The 11521-nt window shown below is 38.1% G+C and overlaps 1 protein-coding gene across 1 annotated transcript in view; it reads left to right on the top strand.

The window, feature by feature from the left end:
- Positions 1 to 1653: 1653 nt before the first annotated feature.
- CREB5 (cAMP responsive element binding protein 5) overlaps positions 1654 to 11521 on the top strand; it is a gene marked incomplete at both ends in the record, with an annotated part of 200946 nt that continues 191078 nt past the window's right edge. Inside the window, 2 exons of the mRNA XM_079538541.1 lie at positions 1654 to 1719; positions 4760 to 4853. Of these exons, the coding sequence (XP_079394667.1) occupies positions 1666 to 1719; positions 4760 to 4853 (148 nt within the window). The remainder of the gene's footprint in view (positions 1720 to 4759; positions 4854 to 11521) is intronic.

The raw sequence follows: 11521 nt of genomic DNA, 5'->3' as shown, positions 1-11521 counted from the left end.
AGTTTAACAGAGATGTAAGTTAAATCAAAACAGGATATGAATAATTTTAAGGGAGTAAATCAGGTACAATTGTAGCAATTTCAGTTCTATCCTAGTGTAGCTGGATAGCTGAGCTGGGGTCTTTCTTACCACCTGACTGCATTTGGTGCAATGAATCGTCTGTCTCAGGCCAGTTTTTAGTGGAGATGTTTGTATCAAGAAAACCAGTTGGTGCTAATCAGCACCTTGAGGGGTGGGATCCTTGTGGAGGTTAAAGGTGAAATGAAACAGGAATGGGAGTCAGTGGAGGTGGTAAAGGAAGCTCTGTTGCCTTCCTTTTCTTTTTTTGGTCATAGGTAAGAAATACACTCTTAGTCCAATGCTGTTCACTGGAGTAAACTATATTGAAAAGGAAATGGTCATCATCTAAAAGTTTTGTTTCTACAAAAAACTTACATTACTGAAGATAATCGCTGTAATTACAGGTCTGGGCTGACATTTGAGTTAACAGTGCATTTATTGTTTGCTCTTGGAAATAAAGTCTACCTGAAATTAAGATTAAGTGTGGTTAAAATATTCCTGATAATCTGAAGTGACACACTGATTTTAGAAATTGATGGCAAAATAGAATAATTTCAGTTCTTGTACTGCACATTTTTGTTCCCTTAGGATCAGATTCTGCTTCTCTACTAGGATATTCATTTTTGTTCTACAAGAGATTCACACAAACACAACTCTAATGTTTGTGTAAGCGTGGTTATGGCAAGACTGAATTTTAAGGGATTTAAAGCCAAAATTGTAGATGGTGCTGTAAGGTGGGTCAACTACTTCCAAATCACATTGCCAATTGTAATAACAGGCTCCAAAGATTCAGCAAGAAGAGATTTGTTTATTTTAAGTCCTAGGCTGTTACTAAGAAATGATTTTTGCTCACGCTGGTCGGGGCCACTCTGGGAACATTGACCCAAATCAGCCACATTGCTGTGTTCTGAGGGCAAATGCTTTCCTCCTGCCTTATTTACTTAAGACCCAGGGGCTCTTCCCCAGGCTTTGGAGCTTAATTACTGGGCTGTGACTGCTATGGTGAAGTTGCAGTTTTAGTCAAAGCTTCTGGAGCTCCTTAGGACCTAGTTGATCTTTTAAAGGGTGTTGATGCATCTTAGTCTGGTGCATATCCAGACCCTGCATATAATACATTTAAGTTATTAATATTGAACAGTATGGACAAAGAACTTTGAAAAGTGGGCTCGTTCTCAAAAATAACCTAGACGTCTGGTTTTAATGTTGTTCAGGAGGAACTGAAGAAGGAAAGGTAAAAACCCTTAATTCGAGATATTTCTGAGCAGACATGGTCTTATCTAATAACAACACTGAACATATGCTTTTTCTCAGAGGTGGGATTTCTGCTGCTAAAGCCTAGTGAGCATTTTTTTCTTTCTTCAGAGTAAATGTGTGCTCAGGAAGGAGTAATTAGAGCTTAGACTTAGAGAGCCTGCCAAATATTAGCAAATGCAGTACTGTAAGGATGACACTTTGCTCTGCTTTTTTGGGGGGGCTTTGAAATGAGAACAAAAACTGTCAAGATTGCGCATCGCATGTATTCGTAATGTTCAGAATGTATATATTCATAGGTTCCCTTTCTTTCCCCTTCCCCCTTTTAACATGTAGATTTATGAGGAATCAAAGATGAACTTGGAGCAGGAGAGGCCTTTTGTCTGCAGTGCCCCAGGCTGCTCACAGGTGAGTGGAGTCAGCGGTGATATTAATTGAGTCCTCAGCACTAGCTCTGGCTTGCATGCCTCCTGATATATTAGCACATGTCTAATAATAATGTGGGTTGTTTTTTTTTAAGTCCTTCCTGCCCCTCAATTTCCTCTTTGCTCCACATGATGTTACTAAAAAATATTTAAGGCAGACATAACAGCGATTGAAGACTGAGTTGGTAGAACGCTTCTCAAGCTTCTGTTCCTTCCCTTGTCTCATCCTAATGTTTCAAGCCAGCTATTGCAAATTCCTTAATGGCTAGTATGAGGGGACACACTAAGCAAGATGCGTTTGTCTTTTTTCTGCTCATATGTGGATGCGATATGTTATGTTTCATACTATGTTGATACTATATTGATATTAAGACTCTCCTGATGTTTTTAAATTCTTAAATGCAATGCTCCTTTTTTTTTTTTTTTTTTTTAATCTTTGAGAGATTTACTCTACTAAATATTCTCCATTGAAAGCACAGCCTATAGATGAATTCTGCCCCAGGACGCACATGTGGGATTCCTGTTGGCTGGCAACCTGCCATGTGCTTCTGAGGATATAATCTGACCTGTAATGTGAGATGTTTTATTTAAAAAAAACCCAACCAAACAAAAAACCTGAAGTGACAAGGATTTAAGCTGCTGAGATGTTTAATTGGACTTCAGAGTTTCTTCTGCAGAACCAATACCATCATCTCTTCCTGTTCAGTGCCAAGGGAAGAAGTTCCGTGTGTGGCACTTCCCATCCTAATTGGTTTAGTGAAGAGCTTACAAGGAAAACTTTGAGGCAAGGACATATTTTGTGCTTTTGCCACAGGCTTCCTGTATGCATCTGTTTTAAGTGATTTAGCTTACCCATTTCTCAGATTCCTCCTCTCTTAATGAGGGTAATATTTCCTTCTATGTTTAAGGTTTTCAGCTGGCTCATATTTTTACAATCCCATAGGTTCTTATGGTGGAACAATGGGCTAACAAAGTACTGTGTGAGTATCACCAGAATGTAGGCGTTTCTGTCAGCAGCTGAACTAAGAAAAAGGAGAATTCTGAGAATGAAGGCTGAGCAGCTTTGCTGCTTGTCTAAGCAGGAGCCTTTCTATAGATGCTGGAGTGCATCTTTCTGATTGTCCCTCTGACCAAGGACCTGTGCCTTCAGCCCTGCACAGGCAGAGTTAAGCTCCCACTGGACTATTCTCTCACAGAGATAGTATAATAACATCTGAGTCTTACGGTCAAAATTGAACTTTTTGTTGAATTCCAGAACAAACTTCCACTCAAATCAATGGACTTAAGTGTTTTCAGTCAGTGGTGGGGAGCTAATCCTCCCAACAAACTCATTTATGTGCTCAGAGACACTATTTTGTTGTATGCAATTGCAATTTGGGAAGGCACTAAGGTTTAAGTTCCCACTCCAAAGCATGATCTCAGATTGCTGTGAATGTGGAATTGACACAAGTGTGTTTCGTAGCAAGATGCCTGATGGCTTCTCCACCAGTGAGTGTGGATGTGTGTCCGAGGATGTTGATGTTCTGCATAAGAAAGTAGTTTACAAAAAAAGACACAAGAACCTGGGCTGGAGGAATAGCTTCTCCTCATTCACACAAAGCCCTCTTCAAGCTTGGTTGCTTTCACTCTGGAGACAAAGCATGGTGTTCCATGAAGGGAAATACTTTATTTTTTGTCTCATAATTTCATTGAGCAAAGTCTTTCATAAATTCCGTTTGTTCTTAACATAAATTTCTAGTGCTGCATTTCTTCCAGATGAGTAAGCAATGAACCAGGATTTCACAGTGAGGAAAAGGTCTTGGGGATTTTTTTTTTTTTTTCCAGGGAACTCATTTCCATTACTTACGTTGCTTTGTCTGTGGGCTTAAAGTCTCAGAAGGTGTATTCTGCTGCAACTATTTATACCATAGCCACAAGCAAAGTCACTTAGCCAAGAATATATACTGTATTTACAGACTTATGTCACTTTAACTCTGTCATTGCTAGTTTTTGACAGTCACTATGTACCTGTTGCTTTAAAAATCTGCTTTTAATATATAATATAGCTTAGACACACACGTGTGTGCATATATATATATATATATATATATATATATGTATTTTTTTTTTCCCAAGCTATGGTGAAACACCTCTTGGTCTTTACTAGTCCTGAACTAACTCTGTTAAAACTACTACAGTAGTTCTGCAGATTCACTTAGTGAAGGAAACTTTACTGAATTTTAACTTAGCAAACTATGTATTCAAGTGTTCCAACATCTTTTCAAGCTTTCTCTCCTTTGTCTTGGTCCAAATGAGCTGTTTGTTGTAAAATTCTGCTGTCAGAACCTATTAGTACAGCTATTAATAGCATAAAAAAACAGAGCACTTCTCTGCGTGACAAAGGGGAGGAAGATAATTTACTGTTGTGAAGGATCACCAATAATTGTAAGGTATTGAGCACCTTTGCACCAACAGTTTGATGTCAATGTATTGGTTTTCCACAAATAAAGAAACATTTTGCCTGAATGTTTCTAGGTAGGGAAGAGCTGGCTTTTGTGACTATTCATAGGAGTTCAGGAGATAGGTTGCAGAAAGACACAAAAGCAGAAAAATCCAGTGAAGTGATTTAAGATGCGCTCATTACTTTGCATTTGCCGTGGGCTAAAGGCATACACAATAGCAGTTATCACAGTTCCTCAGGCGTGTGGTGACTTGTGAAGCTGTGGTAGTGGAGCCTGTGTCCCAGACCCTTAAAACCCAAACTTGATCTTGCTACATTTTCAAGCAAATATGTGACCCCTTGCTGTTTGTAACTCCAGTGAGAACTTCTTCAAATATATTTCTAAGGAGAGTACTGATGTTTGTTACTTACACTCACATTTACAAATTGTCTGTGGCTGTTCTTGTGCCATTTGGACACATTTCTGGCAGGATACATTTCTTTCAAAGTCTCATTTTTAAAATTCTGACTAATGCCAAAAGTTTATTAGAGAATTAAATTCTTTTTTTTTTTTTTCCTTCCTCTCTCTGTTTTTGCCTGACAGCGTTTTCCAACAGAGGATCATCTGATGATTCACAGGCACAAACATGAAATGACTTTGAAGTTTCCTTCAATAAAAACAGATAATATGTTATCAGGTAAGAAGACATGAATTCAAGAGTCAAGAGAACTATTCAGATGATGTTGGAAGTATGACTTCTACTGGAGAGCTAGTGGCAAAATACCTCAGAGGTTGTTGTTTTTTTGTTTTAAAAAGCTCAAATGAAATAACAAGTAGAGGTAAAATAAGCTAGAATGTGTATCTTTGGACAAAAAGACAGCTGCCATTCTTATGCCATCCCACAGGTATGGCAAGAGAGGGAAAGAAATTGTTAAACCTCCACCATGCTGGTAGCTCTATCAGTGACTCCCTTGTCAACATGACAATGAAATATGGGCACTTAAGTGCATGTCACCTGGAAGCCAGCAGTGAGCGTGTTAATGAAGTGCATTTGTGCCGTTCCTGTAAGGCTCACTATTTTAAGTTTGACAGGCTCCCTTCAGCAGCTGGAACAGGCCACATCATGTGAATCACCTTTATAAAGGCCTGCCCACTGTAAATAGCTGTAAATCCTTCAGCTGAAGAAAGGTAAATCAGGGGGTAATATCCAGTATTCTTTCTCCCTAGAATTAAGTCTCTCTCTCATCACTTCCCCCCATCGCACACAGACGTTATACAGAACTATGTTTACGTACAATTACAGTCATTAGCTTCTTAAGTGCTTTTCTTATATTCTGGTCTGAGTAACCACACAATGGTTGCTTGCTGACAATCAACAACTGCCAGGTAAGGTCAAACTAATGTTAGTCTTACCATTTCTTTCCTCACCTATTCACTTTCCTATTGTATATTCCTTGAACTATCATAACAAATCCTTAAGAATAACATCATTAGGACTTGTCAGGCTTTGAAGTAGTTGTAGAGAAAGACTGCAATGGACGTGTGTGTGGATGTTAACCCCCTTTTTTTTTTTTTTAATTTCTTGTTTGAAATAGGTTTTTCAAGGTTAATTGTTCTTATCGTAATCTAGGAGTGTCTGCTTAGCAAAAATTCCTCCATCTATTGTCATTTCAGGTACCTCCTGTATCATGTTTAAGAGGTTCTTCCTCACTGGTTGATTAAACACTTAATTTTTATGAAAATTATAGTTCACTAGCGATGGTTTGCAAATATTCTATTTGGATTTTGCTGGGGACTTTAGGTACCTGTGAGAAATCAGAGGACTAATCCCAAACAGATTTTAGCTTTTTCCTTATTCTTGAAGATGCCATAGTGGACTAAGATTACTATGAACCAGAACTCAGCACATGGAAGAGCAGGGCTTGTGCAGCAGGTGCATAGCAGTTGTGCCCACAGAATCCTGTGTTTGGTTGGCAGCACGAATGAGAAAGTGCTGCTCTTGCACTAGACAGTGTCCTCTGGCAGTGAAACTGCTTGAAGACATCTGTACTGTGAACGCGTTTGCTCTGTGAAAGTGCTTAGTTTTGTTAGAACTTTGTTTGGCAAGAGTTGTGCTCTAGGGCAGTTTCTAAAGAGTATATTTGGTCCCCTGAGTAGAGTAGTTCCATTTATGTTTGGTAACTTCTGTGATTGTGCTCCTTCCAATGGATTGCTTTCCGAGGCAAAATGCATGAACTGGTTTACGCCACTGCTACCAATAGTGAGGGCCCTTTACATACAGACAGCTAAGTATGTACAAGTGCAGAATTTTGTGACCATTTTGGCTACAGATTGTTTCTGAGGGATGTATTGTTTGTGCTCTGTGTATGAATATCCTCTGTAATAATGAGAGTGAAAAGCTATATGTGTTCTCAGAGATTATGGCAAATATGTCAGCAACTCGATACTTTGTGTATGGCTTTTTTGTTTTGTTCTCTTGGTGGATTTGTTCGTCATTATGCAGTCCTTGGTATCGAAGCATTGCAGACCTCCTCTCTCCAAAGAGACACTGAAAAATGTTTGTTTTGTTACCCACCTAAACCCCGGGGAAATCTACATACCTTAAAGTTTAAGATGTTTTATTCTTAGATTGCGTAGGGAACAATTAATGATATATGGGGAAAAAAGAAACAGGCATCTTTCTTAAACATTTGCCTTCATCTTCCTGGTGTTTTTTTTTTTTTTTTTTTTTTTTTTTTTTCTTTTTCCAGTTTTGCTCATTCTATTTTATTATTTCTTCTTTTTTCTTTAAATTTTCTGCCATTAGTAGTTTCAAAGAACTGCAACAGCAATTGCCCTATAATAAGCAAGATGCAGCATTACTAACTGATGCTGCTTTTCTTTTTTTATTTCTTCCCTTTTTAAGCTGTGTAGAAGTGAGTCTCTTCTTTTTTTTTTCCCCAGTTGTGTACTATAATTTAACGTGGCACTTCGTGTTTGATTCCATTCATTATTTCAGAAAGAATGTGAAAAAAATTTGTACGTAATTAGTGCATACAAAATAATGGGCTGCATGCTTTCAGATAGCCATTACATTATCGTCTGTGCTTCAAGACGTAGTTCATCACACATTCTGATGGTTAATCTAATATCAGTGATACTTAGTATGCACTAAGCACGTCTTATCAGAACCATTATTGGCAATATATACTAAAAAACCTTGAGGGGTGCTTGATCTTGTACCAGCACAGCATGCAAACCAAACAAAATATGATTCAGGAAGTAGGAACATGTTTCTTATGTAAAATCTGCTAAGATCTGGAATATTGATTTGCAAGTGAAAGTTAAAATTATGTGCTATATATAAAGGTAGATATTGTTCTGAAGGTGGAGTCAGCGTTTAATAAAAACATTTCCATGACCTAGTTGAAATTATTGATTCTATTTTGACTCATTTGGTGTGTTTAGCAAAGAGCTCACTATGTTATCAACTAGCTCCACTACATTTACTTCAATTCTTTGAAGTTTTTGCTGGCTGAAGAACAAATTTTATGGTATCCGGCAATTTTTGAACTAATTCAGAAACTTCAAGTACATGGACAGAATCACACAGAATCACAGAATTGCAGAGGTTGGAAAGGACCTCAAGAGATCATTGAGTTCAACTCCTCTTCTAAAGCAGATACCCTACAATAGGTCACACAGATGGGTGTCCTGATGGGTCTTTGAATATCTCCATAGAAGAAGATTTCACAACTTCTCTGAGCAGCGTGTTCCAGTGCTCCGTCACCCTTACCACAGTTAAAACAGGTTTATGTTCTCTGATGTTATAAATGGATAGAAGGTGCTTAAGAGGCATTTCATTATAGTCAAGAGATTCTTCTGTTGGATAATTTGACATTCATTTAAAAAGACAGGAAAAAAAAAAAAAAGCAGTGTTATTTATTATTCCTTCTAGTGTGCATTTTATTTACAACCTTGCTGTAGTGAGAGCCATGGACAGTTTCCACTTGCAGCTTTATTAGCCAAAGGAGAGCTGTTCAATTTAACATGGAATATCTTGTGTAACTTTTCTAGGTTAGTCATTCCTGTAGGAAACTTTGTAGTTAGGTTGACTGAAATAGACATCATCTCTTTGCTGTTGTGCTAACTGCACTTTACATTGCTTTGAAACTCTGTAGTTTGATGTGCATGTCAAAGCTTTTTTGTTTTTGAAATATTAATGCCTGGTGACAGATTGTTCCCTCCAGGTAAGTTCTGGCAGCTGTGTGGGACTGAACTTTGGGAGGGAGGGACACTGAGATTCCCTACATATCAAATTTTAGAAGGGTCTGAAACCCTACCACCTTTGTGGAGGAAAAGGTCTCCCTCAAAGTGCTGCTACCAGATGTAGGAGAGGCTAGGTTTACCTGTATGGAAACTTTGTTTTATTTCTGAGCTTTTGGTAGTAAAGCCCACTGTAGAAACACAATCAATCTCTAGACAAAAAAGAGTATATGCCAAAGGCAGTGCAAATGTATTACTTTTCCAGGTAATGCCCATGCCAGTGAGGTAATTTATGTCTTCCTTGATCAACTCATCTTCTTTCTCATTGTGATTTACGTGGGGAGGTTTATCTAGAATGAATTTAGTAGAGTGCAAAATGATTGGATGAAAGGAAATATCGTTTCATTTGACTTTTTGTACTCTTCTTTGTCCCTCACTTTGCCTAACAATGAAATGTCAGTTGCACTTTTTTCTTCAAAAACTCACATGAGCAAGCTCTGAGGAAAGATTGAAGACACGTTGTACATGTTATGTGCACCTTGACAGAAAGTCCAATCAGCACTTTAAATAGTTAATCTTTTAGCAGTAAAGTTCATGGGGAGCCTTCTACTGTGAGGGTAGTTTGGCCAGGTGCACCTGAGCCCACTTCTTCCTCTTCTACTCTTGACACTTACTTGAGGTCTCATGACCTTGAGCTTCTTAGTACACTTGGGTGGTAGTTTGTTGCATCAATGAAGAAACTTTACTGAATTTCTCAGGACATTAGTCTTTCCTTGTTGCTGCTTGATGGGCAGCCCTTCAAATTTCATTGCTAGTCCTGTTAGTCAGACTTTGTTATCATTGTGTGAAAGTATAACATGGGTAAGTATATAACTTCAACAAAGCCCACAGCTGAACAAGCCAAATGGCTGTTATTACTGCACATCAGACTAAACATTTTTTTTTAAAGATGAAGAATCAAGTTACACTTTGGAGCTGTGCTGTTAGATTGCTTTTATTGAGGATGAATAATGTTTGCAGTAGTTTAATGTTCAATACAAACTCTGAACTTATGAAGTTTTTCTTTTTCCTTTTTTTTTCCTTCTTTTTCTTCTTTTTTTTCCTTATCTTTCAAATCAAAGCTTGTTTCACGTAGCTTTCCTTTTGGTTCTTCAGTTCTTTTGCTAGTGGATATCATGTTTTAAAGTTTTCATTCATGCTTTGAGAGGTAGAATTCTGGGATTTGATGGTTTTACAAAATGATGATTTACTTGATGATTTAAATGAACTATGTGCTGCAAACTAACATGGCATTTCCTGGGATTGTACTTAGAAAGGCTGTTATTTTGAAAGTAAAATATTGAGACTGAGTGTCCTTTCTGAGGCTGTTATCTTGGTAATTAAAATGAAAACAAATCAACCAACACACACATGCACACAGACTCAACCACACAGACAAACATAGCGAATACCTGAAGGATTCTTTTTCTTTACTAAGTAAAAATTTCCTATTGCCTTACAGTGTATACTTTCAGTGTGCTCAGAGAACAAAGATGCATCGCTCCAAACACTGAAGACATATTTTTCAAAATGTTCAGCAGCCCAAATATATTCTGTGTGTGAAGTTAAAGTCAAAATCTGATTGCTGACCTTTCTGCTTTAAGAAGGAATAGGTTACCCTGGGATCTGCATAGACTAGACCTCCTGGTCTTACATTAATACTTCTATGTATCTACTTACACTTTTTGGGCTTATTTAAACTTTGTTTCTTGCAGCTTTTCTGTCTATGATTACGTTATTAGAGAGGCTGGTGGTTCATCTGAGTAATAGGCTGAACAAAATATTTATTGCCCAGTTTGAAGCAGGATGGGTTCTGTGTTTAAGCTAGTGGTAAAGGCTAGATGGAATTAACTTGCTAAGTAATGGGCTGATGGCACATTTAGGTAGATGAGAAACCTGAAAGACAAGGAAATGATTGCTGGCAGCAGCTTGGGATGGAAAGACTTTTGTTTAAACAATGGGACCTGATTGGGATGGCCAGTCAATTTAGCAGCTGGATATCTAGGGTTAACCCTGAGTGAGCCAAATCCCAAGATGCTCTCAGTTAAAAATGCAGTTTGGGCCATTGAAAGTCAGGCCTGTGTGGATAACACTGTGCGTGCAGGACAGCTTTGTACAGTAATGCATGTCCTCAGCAGGAATGCTGAGTGTAGTGCTAGCTCTGTCTGAGTTTTAGTCCAGATGGGTCTGGCACATCCACTTGCTGAATTACAACAAATCAGAGCCCTGTTCTCAGTGAGCCTTCAATAGTTGTGGGCGCTAGTGATAGCAACAAAAGGTTTGTTTGTACCAAACAGGGAACAGTGAGGTCAGGCACAAGCTGTTGGAACTATTAATGCATTTTTAAGTGCTGAGAATTAGGAATATTTTATTAATTCTAGGAGACCTGAATGTGTAACTTATGCTAGGGTCTCCTTTGTAATATTCTTCCCAATTAAAACATGAGGGCACACCTAATTTGTGCTTAAGGGTAATTGTAGTGTTGAGTAAACTCTTCTGCAAATTCTTCCATCACCTAAGGAAGAGCTTGTTTTCCAGGGGCTAAATAGTTGTGTTAGGAGCAAACAAAGTCCAATGGGTTTGGTAGATATGAGGTCTTGAAATAAGTGGATGCAGTATATGTGCAGTATAATTATTGTGCAAAATAAAGTCTTGATGCTTTAAAGTCTGGATCCTCATCAGTTTTGCTGTCATACAAACACAGAGGTTTCATGGACTTCTGGTTTCTACAGATGCTGAAGGATGAACAAAGCAGGAAGTTGTCTCTTGGTTTATACCTTGCTGAGCTGTCTTCCAGGAGGCTTTGTGGCTGGAGTTAATGATGGTACTTTCATGGTATTTTTTTCCCTCCCTCGACAGAGAGGAGAGGAAAGAGGGACAGTCTGTTTTAATAAAATCACATTTAGAATTCTTGCCAGTCTGATTTTTGAATCATAGAAGCTACAGCAACTGTATAGGAAGACTGATGTAGTCATTGAAGATTACCATGTCAATATGTTGGTGATCTAAATAATGTAGTTCAACTACCAGCTTTAATGCTTTTAGATAATGAAGCAGTTAATTGATAAGACTGGGTGTAGC

The sequence above is a fragment of the Tetrao urogallus genome, assembly GCF_951394365.1.
Source record: "Tetrao urogallus genome assembly, chromosome: 7".
Taxonomy (NCBI): domain Eukaryota; kingdom Metazoa; phylum Chordata; class Aves; order Galliformes; family Phasianidae; genus Tetrao; species Tetrao urogallus.
Note: the sequence above shows the minus strand (reverse complement) of the source record. Positions and strands in the feature narration are given on the sequence as shown.